The 19,756-nt window shown below is 47.0% G+C and overlaps 2 protein-coding genes and 1 long non-coding RNA gene across 5 annotated transcripts; 1 reads left to right on the forward strand and 2 right to left on the reverse strand.

Moving 5' to 3' along the window:
* Positions 1-1,453: 1,453 nt before the first annotated feature.
* On the reverse strand, positions 1,454-2,478 carry LOC113595292 (basic salivary proline-rich protein 2-like). The gene is made up of 2 exons (XM_027044619.1): positions 2,467-2,478; positions 1,454-2,425 (listed from the first exon to the last, which is right to left on the reverse strand). Exons 1-2 carry the CDS (start codon positions 2,476-2,478, stop codon positions 1,454-1,456), a joined length of 984 nt encoding a protein of 327 aa, XP_026900420.1.
* CCNE1 (cyclin E1) lies at positions 1,699-12,186 on the forward strand. Of its 3 annotated transcripts, none has more exons than XM_053210393.1 (12): positions 1,699-1,970; positions 2,448-2,499; positions 2,613-2,700; positions 2,935-2,994; positions 6,733-6,878; positions 6,998-7,133; positions 9,616-9,762; positions 10,311-10,406; positions 10,621-10,755; positions 10,863-10,974; positions 11,054-11,211; positions 11,506-12,186. In XM_053210393.1, the coding sequence occupies exons 2-12, from the start codon at positions 2,477-2,479 to the stop codon at positions 11,626-11,628; spliced, it is 1,224 nt and encodes a 407-aa protein (XP_053066368.1). In that variant the 5' UTR covers positions 1,699-1,970; positions 2,448-2,476; the 3' UTR covers positions 11,629-12,186. The 3 variants fall into 3 exon arrangements, with proteins under 3 accessions (XP_053066368.1, XP_026900443.1, XP_053066369.1); XM_027044642.2 differs by having other exon boundaries at positions 1,700-1,970; positions 2,926-2,994; XM_053210394.1 differs by lacking the exon at positions 2,448-2,499 and having other exon boundaries at positions 1,700-1,970; positions 2,926-2,994.
* LOC128313218 (uncharacterized) lies at positions 10,101-19,135 on the reverse strand. The gene is made up of 2 exons (XR_008293590.1): positions 18,512-19,135; positions 10,101-11,327 (listed from the first exon to the last, which is right to left on the reverse strand). It is a non-coding gene; the product is annotated as an uncharacterized LOC128313218 (long non-coding RNA).
* Positions 19,136-19,756: the final 621 nt, after the last annotated feature.

The raw sequence follows: 19,756 nt of genomic DNA on the forward strand, positions 1-19,756 counted from the left end.
ATAGGATTATTGCTAAGTTGAACTGAGATAACACTCTGAAGGATTTAGCCCAAAGCTGCCATTTTGGAAATGCTGTTTTTGATACTTCTTATTGTTATTCCTAAAGGACACAGGGCTGGGAATTCAGGACCTTGGGTTCCATGCCTACCTAAGACAAGCTTAGTGAGTTATCTCAGCAGTGTTGACCTCAGAGCCCCTGGAAGGTCTGCTAGCAGGGACCTGTGGGGATGACACAAGGCATACTCTTCAATAAGACCTAGGCTGTCACCTCAGAAAGACTGTTATGTTAGTGGGGCAGGGAACAAGGCTGAGACTATAAATCAGGAAGGGTCTTGGGAGTGTTTGGGAGCCCTCTGCTTCATGCTGCTTTCTACAAATTTAGTATAGAAGGTAGTTTTTAGCGACCATCGTTCAGTACCTGTATCACTGGCCTGTTAAGCTCCAATAGGGCTTGGTCGCTGTATGTTTTTCAAGAATTCATTCATAAATAGGATTTAAGTATCTCCCTTCCCCCAGGCACTATGCGGAGAGCTGGGGGATAACAGCAGTAAAGAAGACAGACAAGATAGGGAGAGGGACACCAAACAAGGAAACGGAGGAGCAAGAGTCTTCTGGCCGCAAGTTCTGTCAAGGAAACACAGCCGGGCAAAAAGATGGAGAGGAAGTCCTGGGGAGAGGGGTGCTCCAGGTTAAGTGGTCACTGAAGACCTTAAATTTCTTGGGAAGGAAGAACAGCCGGAGGTGCCCTCGCAGGGCACAAGCCCTAAGGCCCCGACGAGGTGAGAAAGGACAAGGGCGGTGAGATGTGAGGGGAGGGGGTTGCAGGGAAGTCTGACAGGATGCGAAGGCCAGGTCAGGTGGAGCCCTGTTCGCCAGGGCAGGGAGTGCGGATTTCATCCCGGTCCGATGCGAGCCTCTGGGAACGGCTTTCAGCTAGAGGGGCTGTCTGAAATTCCAACGTCGTGAGGAGTTTGTGGGAGAGGGAAATACAGGGAAGGTGCTGGGCTGTTAGTTGAATGAATGGCTTGAATGGATGCGTGGACGTACCTCCAGGAACAACTGTTCCACCGGCGCCCCAGATCCCGGCGACTGCCGGAGGCACACGTTGTAGGCCAACGACCAGGCGCTGTGACCTTGGGCACATCCCCGCCCCGACTCAGGGGCCGGAACCCTGCGTCTCGCGGGCGGGAAGGACGTGCAAGGAGGTACAGTACGCGCGCGCGGCAGGCCGACCGACGGCGGGTCCTCCCGCTCGCCCCTGCCAGACCCCTGCCCCAGCCAGAACCCTCGCTGCCTGCAGTGTTTACATTCCCCCAGCGCCGGCCACGCGGCCTTTTGCCGCTCCAGCGCCGCTCGGCTCCGCCCCCGGAGCCCCGCGGCCCGCCCCTCCGCCGCGCGCGCGCGCGCGCCAGACCTCACCCGCGGCCCGCCCGCCCGAACGCGGCCCCGCCCTCTACCGCGCGCCAGCCGGCCTCCCGCGTCCCGCCCCGCGCGGCGCCGCAGCTTGCGCCGCGCAGGCCCCGCCACGGCCCCGGCCCCGCCCCTGCGGCGCGCAGGCCCTGTCACTTAGCCCCGCCCCCCGCTCAGGCCCCGCCCCCCGTCTGTTCGGAGCGCCTCGGCTGGCTTGCGCCGCGGCGGGGCGGTCCTGAGGGCGGCTGCTGGGCGGGCCCGGGCCCTCGGGCGGCCGCTGAGGGGCTCTGAGCGGCCGGGGCGGGGCGGAGGGTGGCGGGAGGGCGCGAGGGCGGGCCGGGGGCCGGTTCCGCGCGCAGGGATTTTTAAATGTCCCGCTCTTAGCCGGGCGCAGGAGCAGCCGGCTCGGCCGCCAGCGCGGTGTAGGGGGCAGGCGCGGATCCCGCCACCGCCGCGCGCTCGGCCCGCCGCCGCCTCCCGCCTCCCGGCTTCCCGCTCGCCTCTGCCTCCTGCGTCGGGCCTCAGCTCGTGCCGCCTGCCTGCCGCGGAGACGGCTTTGGGTAAGGGCCCTGCCGTGGGGCCGCGGGGCTGCGGGACGGTGCGGCGGCGAGGACTCCCAGAGCGCCCGGGTCGGGCCGGGCCGGGGTGGGGGTGGGGCGAGGCCGGGTCGCCAGGTCCCCGAGTCGTCAGCGTGGGGTGCCCCTGTAGGGTGGCTCAGAGACGGACCATGGGAAGGTGTTGAGGGGGAGACTGAGGCAGCTTGAGCCCCAAAGAAGGCGATGGGCAGGAGGGGATTTCCGGGGGGCGTCCGGGCCCCCCCCTCAACCCCCGGTTCGGACCCGGCATCGCGGGTTGGTGGCGGCGCCGCGGGTGACAGGCCACCCCGGGCCCATCGGCCATTTTCCTGACCGGCCCGGGAGGCTCCCGCCGCCGCCGCCGCCCGCGCGGGAGGGGGAGGGGTGTCCGGGGCGGGCCGGCGGGCCCTGGCCCCCCACCTCTGGTCCTCCTCACCCCACTGCCCGGTTTGTGCCCCCAAGGCCTGAGATCTGATCCCACGCCCCAAGCCATGCCGAGGGAGAGAAGGGAGAGGTGAGTGGCCCGGTCGCTGGGGGGGGACGGGAAGGGTGTTCAGCGGTGGGGGAGGGGTGGACCTAGATTTGGGGAGAATTCACCCTGACCTCTGTGCCACCCTGGCTTTGCAGGGATGCAAAGGAACGGGACACCATGAAAGAGGAAAGTGGCACCGATGTCTCTGTTCGCTCCAGGAAAAGAAAGGCAAATGTGGCTGTTGTGAGTACAAAGGAGACAGGTGGGGGAGGAGACCCCCCCCCCCCCACAATCTTACCTGGGTACCAGACTGGGCTCCATCCACCACATGTTTATTGTTAGGGGGTTAATGGGGTGCATTTGGCAGAAATGGTGCCTATAACCTAACCAACTTTTTCTCTCTGTTCTGTTTTTGTCTTTGGGTTGTTTGGTGTGTTTCCTTGTGGGGTGGGGGTTGTTTTATGTTAGTTTTTGCAGGATCCAGATGAAGAAATTGCAAAAATTGACAGGACTGTGAGAAACCAGTGCAGCAGTCAGGTAGGTACAGTTGCTAATTGGGCCTAGGTGGAGGGCCTCCTGCTCTTTGTGGGTTACATTGAGTCTCAGTCTCCAAAACCCTCCTGCTGAAGGGTTTTTCTCTACCTTTGGCCGCAGTACATATGGCTGAGCTCTGCCTGTCAGTGGCACTGACCTCTGCCAGCTTTGGGATTCCAGCGAGGTCTTGTGTTCCTGACCGGCACCTTTGAGATTACAAATATGCGCTGATGTCTGGAAGAACCAGAATGGACATCAAATAACTCAGTCCTCTCCTTTTGCCCTTGAGGAAACTCAGACTCAGAGGAAGAAAGTAACCCAGAGTCCTGTGCAATCAGGGGCGGAGTTCATCCTAGAGCCTTGTCTCTGGGCTGGTGAACTGGGGGGAGGGCTCCTGACATAGAGCTCTTTGGGTATGATGATGGGTGTTTGTGTGTGTTCATAAGCAACCGTGAATTCTCCCCATCCATGCTACTGTTTTTCCATCATGGTGCTTAAGGACCTCCATTCCCCCTCCCACCCCCCCTTTAGGTCAGGTTTCTAACTTTTCCCCCCTTCTGGAAGTTCTCAGCCCATCTAGCAGTTACCTACAATGATCACTGCTGTCTGGGGCTCCACCTGGCCTCAGCCAGAATGTGAGTGGAACATTCTGTGTAATGACATATGTGTCTCAACACATTTTTTCAATTGACTAGTCCACTTCTCTTGCCTCTCCTTCATGGAGTTACCGCCAAATTTCCTGCGTGCTCATGATATCATTACAATATCAGAAGCTCCTACCAGAAAAAGCTTGTGTTATCTCTCTACCTCCAGAAATGGCTGGAGACCATAGTTAATGGTTCTAGCAGGGGAAGCAACGTATCTCCAAACTAGTGGATCGGGCCTTCTGACCCTATCATGGATAAAAGCTGAGCAGGAGTATTATTTGAGCTGAGGGCAATGGTTCCAACTAGGTTAGCACTGGGCTGCACATCACTTTGTTGGGCAGTAAGCAACAGCCATAGCTGGCTCTGGAAGAGTGAAGGGCTTTAAAGCAGTGGGTTTGCAGTAACAATTGTGACTGCACATAAGACCTTAGGAATTAGCATTTCTGGGGTGGTCCACCGAATATTGAACTAGGGGTTGATGATTTCCTTCTCTATTAGAAGAAGAAATACTTCATTCACTTTAGGGAAGGAAATGAGACAGCGCATCCCAGTTCTTTCCTTTTCTTTTTCTCTCCTTAAAAACAAAAAACCTTAAGCAATTTGATTTTTGTGGGTTATGATAAAATGGATCTCCACTTTGTGAAACTCAAGGTTGCTTGTTTTCCCAGCTGTTTGAATTGAAATTTCCAACTGAGAATGAAGTAAAGGCATTCATATTGACTTCTTAGAGTTTTAGAATAGTTTGTGTTCTCAAGGTGCTAGGGTGCCTAAGTGGGGCTGTCTGTGGTCCTATCCCTAAACTGCGGACAGTTGATAACTGTGGTACATGAATAGCCATATCATTTCCCACTAACTAGAAGGAATTTTCATGGTTGTTCAGAGATTAGTGACAACAGGTTTCTGCACATTTTGTAGAGCAGATAGCTTGAAAACTGTCCATCTGTTTAGAGGAATTTGTTGTCTTTTGTTATTTCTCTGTGTAGATTCATGAAGCTAGAGTTTTGGGGTAACACAACCTTTTTGCCTATTAATGACACACAATTTTTCTCGGGAGTTACAGTTCAACACAGTACAGTAGCCTTGAGTCACTTGTAGCCATTACGCTAACTTCCTTATAACTGCTTCATCAAGACCTCAGAGAACCTTTGATTCTTACCTCAGACCTTTCTTAACAAAAAGAATACCCTTTTATCTAAAATCCATTTAACACATCCATTTTGTTTAATTTTTTGCATAAGACCTGACCTTTTGTGTGAGTGAAATGCTGGACTTTCCATGAATGACTTCGCAGAACCTAATTTTACATAAGTAGTTCTATTCTTATTTAAAAGTGGCATAAGGAGTCTGAAGTGATTACAAATAGTGAAAATTGGTCTCTTGCTCTTATCCCATTCCTTCCTAAAGTCGGACGATCTCGCCTCCTTTGAGACCCGGTATAGGCTCAAGTTAAGGGCCAACTTTCAGAACCATTTATCTGCTGTGGTTCACACAATCTGTCTATGAACCTGCAGGTTAGAAACTGCCACCATTTTATCCCCCAAAGCCTGCTCTCCGCTATTTCGGCCATCTGGCTGTAGAGGGTGGCACCCAGCTTCTGCCTTCAAAACTAGAATTTATTCTTGAATGAAGAGCAACTTGAGGCACTTGTAATGTGACCCTTTTTGAGTCAAGGAAATGCTACCAGCACGTGATACTAGAGCTGGAAAAGGAGGCTGCCCTTCTGGAACAGCTGTTGGCAGGGGTTGTCATGGCTAATTTGCATGCCCAATTCTTTGCACCCTGGGTGGAGAAGAGCTTTATCCTGCTTTGCTCTCTTAGTACATGGAAAGTGCTCTGGCTTCCTCTGAAAGTGGCTGGTGTGCTGTGATAGCCTCCGTCTACCATACTTTCCAGGCAGCACCTGGAGCCCAAGTCCCCCCATGCTTATTTCTAGTCATCCCATTGTCGCTTTTCTTTAGTCAACCTTCATGAGCTGTCTGTGTTAAAAAAAAAAATGCCAAGGCTTCCGTGCTGGTGGGATTGTTACCTGCCATATTGTCAACACAATCACTCTTTATAATTCAAAAAAGTCAATCATAGGTTTCTTTTCAGAGTAGGATGATAAACAGAGTAGCTTTAAAGAGAAAATTTTCTAAATGGCAAAATGACCTTAGTATATTCCAAATATTGAAAATTGAATAATATTAAGGATCTGGAATCTTTACAAGAAAAGCAAATTGTTTGGGTTTTTAATTATGGTTTATTCACTTGTCAGTTATTTGAATCTTATTCTTTGCAAGACTTTGGGGGCAGGATTCAAGGGTCTTCAGGGGTATCTGGCTTCTGTCTCCACAGACTTCTTAGTATATCCTGTGACCATTCCTGGATTTGGTTTTAACTAGGCAGATACTCTGTTTTGTTTTGAGTTAAGGAAAACAAAACGTCCCCATTATGTAATGCCGAAAGATGCACGTTCGATGGGTTTTTGTTTTCAGATGGGGAGACTTCAAATATAGATGGTAATCAGTTTACATTTTTGATCTTCACAAGCGTAACTGGTGAATATGCAGTGCTTATGTAACTAAATACTTTTATTGGAAATTCTTTCACTTTTAAGAAATTTTTGTAAATTAGTTGTACTTGTTAATCAAATTTTTGAGTTGTGACCAGATAATCCCACGAGACACTTCAGAAATTATGCACAGTGTCTTACTGGCCTGCAAATGAATTTGTGGTTCGGTTTGGTTCATATTGTATTGTAAGAGGTGTTGGTGTTTTAGCTTAACCCCCCTTGCATCCATCTTACTGCTCAGGTACTTCTTATGAGTGTGACAGTGTGGAGGATCCAAATGCTACTGACTTTGGAGTTTTCTTAGATATCTACTGTATAGACTCCTAAGTCAATGACAAATGAAACGAAAGCCTGGGGTCATCACTGTGGCTTTTCCTTCGCTGTTCCATATTCATCTTAATTGAAGCCAGAATATATATTTAGGTCTGGAGATTGCTCTGCAGTGTTAAGGCATTTTCTGTTTTGCTAGCTGTTCTACAAATCAATGAATGCAAAAATAGCTGGCTCGCGTCAAACATTTAAAAATACGTTTTTCTTCTATAGCCTTGGGATGGCAGTTCAGTGTGTGAAAACCCCTGCTCCTTGATTCCTACACCTGACAAAGAAGAGGATGAGCCAACGTACCCTAGTTCCACCTGTGGGCCTCAGAGTTTCATGCCCTCCAGAGCCTCACCACTGCCTATACTGAAGTAAGTTGACCACCACGTGCTTTCCAGGTCTCTTCCTCCTTGTGCTCAAGCTCACCGAGTTAGAATGGATGCATATTGACACCTACCTGTTGTTTTTCACTTGGTTGTGTGTTTTGTAGCTGGGCAAATAGAGACGAGGTTTGGAAAATCATGTTAAACAAGGAGAAGACCTACTTAAGGGATAAGCACTTTATGCAGCGGCACCCTCTCCTGCAGCCTAAAATGCGAGCAATTCTTCTGGATTGGTTAATGGAGGTGAGCTTGAGTCTTCCTGCTGACTGGAAGCATTGACCACTTCTGGAATCTTCTGTGTTGTTATGATCTCTGTGCGTTTCATCCCATCGACACATTCTGTGTCTCTGAGGCTGTGGTATACATACTACAGCAGTTTAACGTTTTGCTTGCATTCTACCTTAGAATTTCTGAAGTCTCTTTACCTCTTAGATATCTGCTTTTAAGTTGGCATCGAATTTTTTTCTTCAAAGCTCAAATAATTCCAGAAGTTCTATTTTCCACTTAACTGTAAATATTGATATTTGGTCTTTGTTAATTAAATTACTTTTAAATATATCCAGTGGAATGCAGATAACAGCTATTTGATAGCCACTATCATAAGTTTTAAAAATATATGAACAGGCTTATCTTTAACAGAGAGCTTACATTGTTCCTTTTTAACTCTTTAGAATCCATTTCCCTTTCCCCACAGAATATCCTCTTAACAAAATATATCGGTTAATTCTTTTATTGGCCACACTATCGTACTTCTCTGCAACAATTGATCAAAAGAACAAGTACTGGGGTGCCTGCGTGGCTCAGTCAGTTAAGCACCCAACTTGGGCTCAGGTCATGCTCTCACCGTTCATGGGTTTGAGTCCCACATCAAGCTCTCTGCTGTCAGCGCAGAGCCCTCTTCAGATCCTCTGTCTCCCTCTTTCTCAGCCCCTCCCCCACACTGTCTGTCTTTCTCTCTCTTGCTCTCTCAAAAATAAATAGTAAAAAAATGAATTAAGAAAAAGAACAAGTATTACATATTTTGATGGGTAATTAAACATAAAAAGCGATATTGTATGGGCAGTGTACCTCTTTCTGAGAGGAAGTGTGGGTGACTCAGTAGTGCCTCAGGGTGCTTCCTGGACACCTCTGTGAGCCTTGGGTGATGAGAAATGGGATGTTCAACATCTTCTGTGATGTTGAAGGACATCTCAGGCAGATCCATTTTGTGGAAAAGGACATAAGGAAGTTGCATGCCTAAATATTGCCTAAAAACAAACTGCTCTGTACTCTTTGGAAAGTGTGTGTCCAGGGGTATTACACCTGTTATGCTCATCCTAGAATCAAATCCCCTGCTGCCACCATCTATGTGTCTTCATCAGGCAAGTCACTTAACGTAGAATCTTGGTTTTCTCATCTGTAATATTTGCTACCAGTATTTTCCTTGCAGAGTTTATATGGATTAGAAATAGTGTGTATGAAGTGCAGCTTACATAATAGGCAAGAAAAGATAGCTGTTTTTACCATTATTAATTCGCTTTTCTTTATTGGTCTCTGAAAATATTAACATTTTCTGTACTGAGTTCTTTGGCAGGCCTGCTTGAAACTAGAGGCCTTGCAGGTGCCATCCACAGGCCCACTATGGCACATAGACTTTCTGGGCCCTTTGGGTCAATTTATAATTCCTTGAAGCATTAGATGTATAGTGTGCTGCATTCTCCCACACTTCAACTGATTAGATGTTGTGACTGGGAAGTTCTATTTGTATTATGCAGTTGATGCCAAATACTTTAAGGAAGGTTTTTCTCTGAAAGTCCGTCAAAAAAGTCATGTAATACCATTGAAAAGATAGAAAAGAATGGTAACCGTTTTGTCCTTGCTGAGACAATACTTGAGGCTTGCGTGCAGTGACGCTGTTTCTCAGCCTCTAGCCCTGCCAGGAAGTCAGCACGCGTGTGGGAAAGGTGGCGCTCATGCTGTGTGCCCAGTTGTGACCCGGGTGACACAGGTTTGAGAGTTTGTTCCTGAGAGGACAGAAGCTCTAGTTTCACTTCTGATCAGATTGTAATTGTGTTACTTTATGAAAACTGACTTTAAATATGCCCTAGCCTGGACTTTAGAAATACTGTTTGGTGATTGATGGAATTTTCTATTAATGTTCTGTTGTTTCTCTGGCGCCTTAACCCCATGAATTACACTTACACATGGGAAGGCCTGTTTAGGAATAGCAGTTTTATATGTATAAATAGACATTTGATGGTGGTGATCAGTTGAGGTCTAATATTTCCTTGGTCTTCTTCAGCTCCCTCATGCACACCATTTTCCCCTGTCTCTCAGCAATCCTATGAGGTGGGCAGGGCAGGCATGGTCCTGATATTACAGTTTGAGATAATTATTCACACTTTTTCCATGAAAATGCTGCTGTACCAGGCGATGAACATACCTTCCTTCCCGTGCCTGTGAACATTTGCTCTTACTATTATTATTATTAATGTAGATCATAGAACACTTAATCCTTGTATGTGAGTTCTAGTTTTTCATTGTGTGCGTGCTTGGGGACAAGCAAGGTAACAATCCTTTCAGAAAAGCAAAGTTCTGTCTCTCCTGATTTGGTTATATTGTCCTTCACCAAAACTCATGACAAATGTTTATGTTTTGCTTGTTTTTTGGTTTTTGGGTTTTGTGGTGTTTTTTTTTTGTCTTTCTTTTTTCAAGTAACTGTTCTAAAACTTACTGTTTTTTTCAGGTGTGTGAAGTCTATAAACTTCACAGAGAGACATTTTACTTGGCACAGGATTTCTTTGATCGGTATATGGCAACACAACAAAATATCGTAAAAACACTTTTACAGCTTATTGGGATTTCATCTTTATTTATTGCTGCCAAACTTGAGGTAAATCATTTTCAAATGTTATGTGGCATATGCCGTTTCTTGAGATCCTCTGAGATTACTGGAAGACGCCAACTTTTTGTCTACGTTTTTCTAATTTGAGGTCATCTAAAGTAAAGATACATGCAGAAAGGGCTAGAAATTAACCAAGAAGTGAGAGAAGTAGTGAGTCTATAAAATGTTTAAGTTAATGTAGTTACTTTAAGCCAAAAAATTGAACTTGACCCAAGAGGATTAAAAATTTTGGAATGCTTAGAAGGATGGATGGGCCTAACTTGCAAACATGTTGCTAAAGGTATTAAAAAGGTGAAAATTTCAAAACTCTCCCCACTGAATAGAAGTTGTGTTTATGCATTTCTTTATTGGGGCGGGGGGAGTTGTTTCTTTCACAGTGAACACATTTTGACCAGCAGAGTAGCCCCTATATGTATTCCATGGTGCTCCCTCTCTCTTTTCCTGGTAGAATACTAAAAACAATATTTGGATGTACATTATAAGTTAAAACTATTAGAGATTTTTACTAGTTGTTTCTCCCTTATATTTCCTTTTAGGAAATCTATCCTCCAAAGCTGCACCAGTTTGCGTATGTTACAGATGGGGCTTGTTCAGGAGAGGAAATTCTTAGCATGGAATTAATCATTATGAAGGTATGTTACAAGTTAATTTTTCAGTCCTTTTTAAAAAATGCATACATAATAGCTTTTCCACATTCGTGTGAGTGCATCTGCCTAGGTGTTCTCCAGCTGGACACATTGTGGCGTGGAACATGGCTTCATTTTGAACTCCTTTAGAGGCCCAAGGGGAGCAGAAATACCTTTTTCTTTTCTCAACCATTGGTCTCTTTTGTCTGTTTTCCCTTAGGCCCTTAAGTGGCATTTAAGTCCCCTGACCATTGTGTCCTGGCTGAATGTATATATGCAGGTTGCATATCTAAATGATTTATATGAAGTGCTCCTGCCACAGTATCCTCAGCAAATCTTCATACAGATTGCAGAGGTAAGTGGCTCTGTTACCTCTGTGGGGCTGCCTACCCCGTCATTAGATTAACTCTAGAAGGGATGTATGTTGGCCATCTGCCTCAGTGTTCTTTTTCTTCTCCATAGCTTTTAGATCTTTGTGTCCTGGATGTTGGCTGCTTAGAATTTCCCTATGGTGTACTTGCTGCTTCTGCCTTGTATCATTTCTCTTCCTCTGAATTGATGCAAAAGGTTTCAGGTACGTTGGCTTTCCGGTCCATTCACAAGGTGTACTAAACTTCCAAACCAATTGAGTCTAAAATTTATTTTCGTTGCAGGGTATCAGTGGTGTGATATAGAGAAGTGTGTCAAGTGGATGGTTCCATTTGCAATGGTCATAAGGGAGACAGGAAGTTCAAAACTTAAGCACTTCAGGGGAGTTCCTGCTGAAGATGCACACAACATCCAGACCCATATAAACAGCTTGGATTTGCTGGTCAGTAGCCTTCCTCGTTTCCCAGATAAATTCCTTAAAAAACTGCTTAAATAGCCTCTTCACTTTTCTTCAGGCAGGCTCCAGATATCCCAGAAAGAGTCCAATTCTTTTGGTTCCTTAAAAAATAAAATTGTGGTCAGTAGATGCTGTGTCTGAATAGCATGTAGACCAGAGACTTTTAGATTGTTCTTTGCTATTTTTTTCCCCTCATTTCCTTAGAAAAGAGCACACAGAACGCGAAGCCCAAAGGATACACTCTTCCATTTTAACATTTCTCACTTTTGTTCTTAACAGGACAAAGCCCAAGCAAAGAAAGCCATATTGTCTGAACAAAACAGGATTTCTCCTCTCCCCACCGGGGTCCTCACTCCCCCACAGAGCAGCAAGAAGCAGAGCAGTGGGCAGGGGACAGCGTGACCACACCAGCATTCTCCACCAAAGACAGTTGTGCAGAAGTACCTGCTCCAAGTTCTCTTCTGTGCACCGCGGCAGAGGCCCGCATTAGCTTTTACAGACATTTAAATGGAAGAGCACGTCTCTTCCACAACCGAAGTGTTTCTGTGGATGGCATTGGACAGGGAGAAGTGTTTTTTATTGAACGCTTAGGTTTTTTTAAATAAGTGGGTCAAGTACACCAGCCACCTCCAGAACACCAATGAGTGCTCCAGATGCTGCTAAGGAGGGTGATACTTGACTTGATTGACTATTCACACAGATAACAAAGGCTTGAAGTCGAGGAGTGCCACGTTGCTGTTGGTCTCCCCTTGGGTGTTCTGGGTTGTGTCGTATTGAGTGGAACAGGTGGTTGTGAGTATTGTGATGTGGAGCCCACAACCAGCTGTGCTGGGGGCCTGCCCTTTTCACACTATCAGTTGACAATATACAATGCCTTTTATGAACTGTTATTTTGTAAGTGCTGCTATGTCTATCCGTTTTTTAATAAAGATAACACTGTCTTTGAGACAGCTGGTTTTATGAGCTATGTCTGATCATTTAAGTTAGAAGTCACCTTTGAATGTGGCTATCCCAGGTTCTCTTTTTTAACTTCGTACTTCTTGAAGCTCACACCTTTCAAGCAAATATATTTAAAAGAAAAGTTTTGACATGAGCTCTAGGTGCAGCCTCGAAGGCCTCCCACGGGTCCCCTGAAGTGGGAATGAGGCTTCCATTTGGTATTTCTCCCACAGTGCCCTGCTCAGGGGCGGCTCACTGGAGGGCTGTGGCAGTAGTGGGGGAGTCGTGTCTGCATCCGAGAGGATTCCTAGGTATAATTTCTGCCTTAGGACAGGCCAAAGGACATAAAGAATCTGTAATTAGTGTTACTTAATGCTCTTCATCCTTACTCAAATCTTAACCTAAAGAACTTTTGTTTGGAGAACTTGTTAACATGATGTAGCCTAAAACTATAGTTTGAAGAAAATGTAAAGTAACATTGTATGTAGCTCAAGGCCAGATGTCAGTGTACGGTCTGTTCTGTGACCATCGATACAGTCACCATGGGCCTTGCTAATGGAGGAGGCCACTGTCCACTTTAAGGCCTAATGTGTACAGTTCACGTTGCATTTTGTTGAACATTCTCATAGTGGTGGTCATGTCAGGTTTTGTGTTCCACTTCCTTGCAGTGCTTTGGTGTATGGGTTCACAAAAGGGAGGGTGAATGAGCAAATAAATCCCACTTATTTTGACTCCGTATTTTATCTCATTTTGCAAAATCATGCCTGAAGTAGAAAAACAGCCATTTTAAAACTGTACCATATTGTAGACGAAGTGGAGAGAGACCCTACTCTTTTCACCTTGTGATGTTCTAGTTTTCTAAGCTTTAATACAGTTTTCCTAATAAATGCATTATAAATCTACATGTAATGGTATTTAGTCAAATGGTACTCCTAGCTAGTTATTTCTTCATCTTAGGCAGAGATGTTCCCACCTTAAAAAGCAGTGAATTTTAAATGGCGATCATTTGGAAGTAACTTGTTGGAAAAATCCTGAAAGTGGTTAATTTATACTTGGCATTTTCTACGCAAAATTGTGGCACTGAAAAACATTTCTATTTCTCAAAGCTTCAGGTAAGTGTGAGGGCTTGACACGTGAGGTAACTGGTTTGAAAGCACGTTTGAAGTAAACACTACGTAGGCTGTTTGGCAACTTGTATCGTGGAGCATTACCGGATCCGCTGAGATGAGAATGCCTTACATGTAAACTTAAGAGTGTTGCATTTCTGGACATCGGTGTTCTGTTTTTGTTTTTATTAAATGACAGTGTTGCCATGGGAATCACCTGGGCTCATGAAGGATGAGTCCTGGATGGATAAGTGGAATTCATAATAATCAATATTTTCTGTGGCCCTGCCAGGAGCCCTAAGAGCCACTAGTAAGGAAACTCAAGTTTCCCTGATTTAAGGAGCTCCTTTTGCTAGTAGTTAGTACACACTTCACTGGTTGGCTCTGCATACCCAACTGCCAAGTCCGTCTTGTTCCGCAATTCGGCTAAAACCAGGTGAGGCCCGCTAATGCCCGACAGACATCAGGGGTGGAAATGGCAGCTCTGGTCAACCTGGGTGGACAGACACTCTGAGGCAGAGACGGTGAGCAGGAAGGACCCGGAGAAGGAGGTGACGTGGCCCTTTGGTCTAACTTCCTTGTGTTACAGGAGAAACTAAGAGTAACTTATTGACCAACCATGAGGGCTGATTGGATTGTGGTAGAGCAAACCACATCCTCACATCCTGCCCCAGCTCGTAGTTCGCTGGCTAGACCTCACCAGAGCTGCTCTGGCGTCTGCCCCCCACCCCCCCCAACCTCCGTGCCGAAGAAAGAAAACACTGGTCTTCGGGTAGTGCGTGTCGAAGGCTTTCCAATGCCATCTTCCCTGGGTGGAACTTGGACAGCTCATTGTTTCATGGGTTTCATACCAAGGGGATACATGGACTTTAAGTTCCTAAAGGCAGATAAGTAAAGCTTTTGAGCCCTTTAAGGTTTGGAGCACAGTGCGAGATCCACTTCTAGCCTCTAACTCAGACACAAACGAGATTGGAGTTTATTCGGGCAAAATTAGGCTGTAGCTCAGAGCAGAGTTGGAAAGAGAAATCAAATCTGATAATGTCTAGTCATATTTACCCAACCGTGCATTTTCCTACCACATGTTCAACATTTTGAAATTCAAATCACATTTATACCTTGGACATTGTTAGAAGACTATTTTTATCCCTGCTGTAATCATCTAATTTGCTGATTACAGGTCTCAAATTGCCACAGAGAACTCAATTTTTGAAAGAATTGTCCTGTTTGATCAAATATGTTATTCAAGCAATGCAGTCATTTGTTCCACAAGGTTACCTGCCAGGCAGAGCTAACCAGGAGTAATAGCATTAGAAACCTATACTTAAAATCAAGCATTAGCTAATCTGCCTGTGACAATAGAGTCTTAAATATAATTTGCTGCAGATACTTCAGTCCCTGCACTGACAGACAATTGCATTTTGTATTCAATGAGCATAGATTTTTCCTTAACTCATCCCAATTCCAAATTTAACTCCAGAAGACTAATGTGCTCAGTTTCACAGGCTTACCAGGTACTATTCCCCAGGAGCCTCAGACAGGAGGGCAATAGTGTCCTGCGTTAAATAAATACTCCCTCTGCCACCCCCCCCCCCAGCTGTCTTTTAAATCGCTTCTCCTGATCAATGCCAATTCCAAAAACTGTAGCACCTGTGACTGTGCAGTGAGTTCTATTCTGATGGGGGCTTCCCTAGGATGATATGAGGCACCCTCACTTGCAAGTTCCTGCTGCATGCTGGGCATGCCCAGTGCTGGAGACCAAAGCAATGGGGTGCAGGCGTACAGCTCAGGTGAGCCGGGAGACCAGGAAACAGCTAGAATCCTGGAGTCTGGGGGCACAGAACGGGTCTGTTGCAGGGGCAGTACTTCTGTTCGACAGGGGGTTGTTTTGTCCTCCCCCGCAACCAGTGAAGAGCCATCACGAGTCAGTGGAGGAAGTGGAAGATGAGGCAGAGGAGGTGACAGAGGCCACATCACAATGAGCTTTTACGTGTCAAGCTGGACACAGGCCTGATGTCCCTATATGTATGGACAGCAGGGAGCTGGTGTTTGTGAAGAGGATGGTGATGTGCTCAGAGCGACGTCAGGAGGCAGGAGTTGAAGAAACAAGCCCAGAGTTCTGCCTCCACGTGCCCTGGGAAAATGACTGTAGTACATGCATCAGGAATTTCTAAACGGCCCTGCATGAAGGACTTCCCAACATCCCTTTTCAGGCCACAGTGACTTCTGCCTCTGCACCTCTGCCTGTCAACCCATCCAGTCAGCTAGATCCTCACCTCCTGCAGGAGACCACTCTTGTCTGGCCCACACTGATGTCATTTCTTTGCTGGGCTCTGGTGTCACATATACCTTCTGTCTCCCGATCTTTGGGCTTCTGTCCCCACGCACCGCACACCACCCTCACCAAGGCCACCCAAGACCCCCACAAGGCAAACCTAATGGCACCCTTCAGGGCATCTTTGCCACACTTAGTGAACCCTGCCTCCCCCCCCCCCCCCCCCGCCCTGTTCCCTTAGGAAATTCTCACTTCTCTGATTTCTCTCTCCCAGGCCCCCAGCTACATACCAGGTATCATTCCTTCCAGGCACAAGGTGGAGGAGCCTCAGGTCCACTGCCCTCGGCATTCCAGCCCTGGGCAAGCTCACCACTCATTTGGCGCCTCCCCCTGTGCCTCCCTGGCTCCCACTTTGCATCTCCAGTCTGCCAGGCTCACCCTGCTCCCCACCTGCAGAGCCACCCGCCTGAAGGGTGCCTCCACCTGTGCATCATCACAACGTGCATCTTCTAGGGGAACTGCTTACTTCACTTTCCATTGTTCATACACTCAGGAAAGATGGGAACTAGGATACACAATACACATAGGAAAACCACTCAGTTCACAAGTCATCAGGGAAAGGTAAAACAAAACAGCTCACATGCATCAGACAGGCAAAAATGTTTAAGCTCAGAAAATACTACAATGACTTACCAGATTTGCCAAATCGGCTTCACATCTTTTTTTTTTAAGGACTATACCAGTGAAGACTCCATTGAAGGGCCCCCTTGTCTCCCTCCCCAGCCCCATCAGCTTTCTGTCTCTCTTTCCTTCTCAGAGGAAACAATCACTCTGAGGTCAGTGTGGATGATTCCCACACATATTTTTAGACTTTTATCATTTATATTTGGCTCCATAAGCAATAGCCTTACAGAAACACTGCCCTGAGTGTCTTAAAGATTCACACAAGTGGAATCAGACCTTACATATAATAACACCACTTCCTATTTTCTTTCAACATTATTTTCAAGTTATACCCATGCGGACACATGTAGGGTTGGATTCATTTATTTTGAACTGTGATAGAGTTTTCTTGTGTGAATATCTCACAGTGTATATATTCCCTCCCGGGCCGGTCCACACATAGGTCACCAATTCCTTCACCGTCACAGACAATGCTGCAATGAACATCTTGTGCACACGTGTGCCATGGGTGTGGATTCCTCCGGGCACATTACCAGACCTGGAATCGCCGTGTCAAAGGCCATGTGCTCCTGCAACTTGACTAGATGCCGTCAGCTAATTCCCCAAATTATGCCAATTTATCCTCCCAGCCAGGGAGTGTGAGAGTTCCTGCCTTCCCACATCTGCTCCAGCACTTGGTACCGCCATCTTTTCTTCCCATTCAAATTGCTATTTTTTTTAATGTTTTTATTTATTTTTGAGACAGAGAGAGACAGAACATTAGCAGGGGAGTGGCAGAGAGAGAGGGAGACACAGAATCTGAAGCAGGCTCCAGGCTCTGAGCTGTCAGCACAGAGCCCGACGCGGGGCTCAAACTCACAGACTGTGAGATCATGACCTGAGCTGAAGTCAGATGTTTAGCTGACTGAGCCATCCAAGCGCCCCTCAAATTGCGATTATTTAGCTTTCTTGGTTTTTCTCTGATTATGGAAGTGGAACATGTTTGTTATAATAAATTAGAGTACCACAAACATGTACAACCTCAAAAGTGAACCCCCCCCGTCCAGAGATGCCATTCTTAATAGTTTTCATGTTAAAAGAGTATACCTTGCTCCAGATTTTTTTCTATGCATTCAGTAACATATGAATAGACAAAACGTTTGCTGATTTTTGTACAGGGCTACTTCGTCTGATTGTATCTCTTAAGTAGTTTAAAAGGCACATGCCCATACAAACTCACCCCCATCTTTTTATTTTCAGTGATTGCTTGCCTATTGATTTCATTGCTTAGCACCTGATTGCAGGGCCTGGCAGGTACTTAGGTACTTATTAAAAATATGTTCTCCCTGAATGAATGGGGAGATGGATGGATTCTTACATGTGCAGTCACTTTCATTAAATTTTTTACTTTTCCATGTCCAGGAGAATACCTGCTATCTTCCATATGCAAAAGACCAACATTAAGATCGAAAAGCAAGACCTTAACAGAAATGAATGAGACTGGTGTTACTGTTCTAGTGTTTTTTCTGGGCAAAGGAGCCCCACACCAATGAATTCTAATTCCTGGAGGGGTCGCAAGGGTGGGACAACATACAAAAGCTCAGGCTCCAATGCATCATCGGAAAGACAGCTAGACAGACAAATCCATTCCTCCAGTTGTCCAGAAAGTTCTCTATGCCCCTCTTGCTAAGCACCTAACCAAATTATACCTTGTTGTAGGCAAGGAAGGAGCACTCAGTCCATGTGAGATGATGCCTTGGTCTGAAGCACTCCCCCTGAAGTTCTGTGTCCTCCACCCACCCCAGCCCCCTCCAGCTCTGTGCAGGAGTCTGGGGCTGTGGGTCTTGCACTGCCAAGTGGGGTTCTGTTGTGTTTGGGCTGCAAGGAGGTTTTGAAGCATTTGAGCTGACCTACAACTTGGGAGAGCTCACACAGAGCTGCCGCTGCCCAGCACCCGGCAGGGCACCAGAGTTCCCACCACCCCTGCCACTGGCTTGGGGCTCCCTGCTGCTGATCCTTACCTACACATGGCCAATCTTCTGCAGAAGACAAATAGCTTGCACCCCTACCTCCAGCAAAAGTGAGAAAACAGTATGGGTGAAGAAAATAGAAAGGTTCAAGAAAAGTGACAGAGCATCTCTCTCCCTGGAAGCATCGGATATTTGAATATGTCTAACACCAGGACAAAGTATCTTGGTGTCCAAGGACATGTTCTTTACCTGGCTGCCTCCCACGGGCACTGTGTTTGTTTGATTCCTGGATTTTCAGTAGAGTCCCCCCAAGGGCCATGGGGCTTTCAGCTTACCTACTTCGGGCTTGGGTTTCCTCATCTGCCCAGCGAGCGGGAGGCCACAGCATGTTCTCTCAGTGCGAGCCCAACCTCTCAGGGGTTAAGAGCTGTTTTCTGTTTCTCTTCAGTCATCCAGGTGGTGATGAAAGACGGGTTTGCGGTGTTTTTAGGTTTGCAGTACACTTCAGGGAACTTCCCTGCTTCCTGTCATGCAAAGGAGGTTTCTTTCTTTAAGGCAGCAAGACTGGGTGCGGGGCAAGGGTGACAGTGCACAGGGCAGAAGTCAGACTGGCAAGCAGGTGGGCTGAAAGCCTGCCCTACCTCCCCCTGGTCCTCTAGGCTGCCTGGTGACCTCAGGGTGACCTTTGACACTCAGCCTATGTACCGCATGCCAAGGCCAGAGGTGGGGCAGGTGTGATTCCAGGGCTACTTTCAGAAAAAGCCCCCCGCCCCACAAAGGCTGGTGCCTGAAAGGGAACTGGCCCTGCAGGGTGGCCCTCGACATGGTCCTCAGTGGGAGGGACCTTGGGCCAGGCTTTGTTCTTCCTTGAATGGAACCTTGTGCTGCACTGCTAATTCTGCCCTGGGAGGGAGAAAACCGAGGCATCAAAAGACAAATTGCAGCAGAAAAAGATGAGTTTCCAGATCCTGGAAGTGATTTTCTGCACGGTTCATTTTAGTGATGTCCAGGGCAATGAAGAGAGAGGGCTCGACTGTGGATGAGATAGATGCAGATGCCAATAAAGAATTCATGGAAGCACAAAAGGCGGGCTGGGTGTGTTTTATTAATTATATTTCTTTTATCCTCATAACAATGGCATGTCAGTAATCTACACTGAATGTGCCCAATTGATGCTAATGATTTCATCCTTTTGTTTCTGTGTTTAAAAAAAAAAAAAAAAAAAAAGGTCTGTCTGCCCAAGCTAGTCAGCCCCAGCGTGAGCCTGGAGCCCAGCAAGGCCCTGGAAGAGCCTACTCTGGGCCCCTCTCCCCATCACTTTTGTACCCTGGCAATGCCAGCAGCAGTCTTGCCTGGCAGTGGCCACTTGCTGTGTCCCCAGGCCCTGCCCCCACCCCCATTCTGCTTTGCCATAATTCCCTGTACAGGTACTCTCTCTGACAGGGGTGAGGAGTCCTCTGGGGGGAGGGATGGGCAGGGTGTGTGTGCGAGTGTGTGTTTGAAGCAGTATTTCAGAGCCAAAGGACCCCTCTTGGTGCACCTCACATCACATTCCTCACCCCAAGCATTCGTTTTGGAGA

The sequence above is a fragment of the Acinonyx jubatus genome, chromosome E2 (genome assembly GCF_027475565.1).
Source record: "Acinonyx jubatus isolate Ajub_Pintada_27869175 chromosome E2, VMU_Ajub_asm_v1.0, whole genome shotgun sequence".
NCBI classification, from domain to species: domain Eukaryota; kingdom Metazoa; phylum Chordata; class Mammalia; order Carnivora; family Felidae; genus Acinonyx; species Acinonyx jubatus.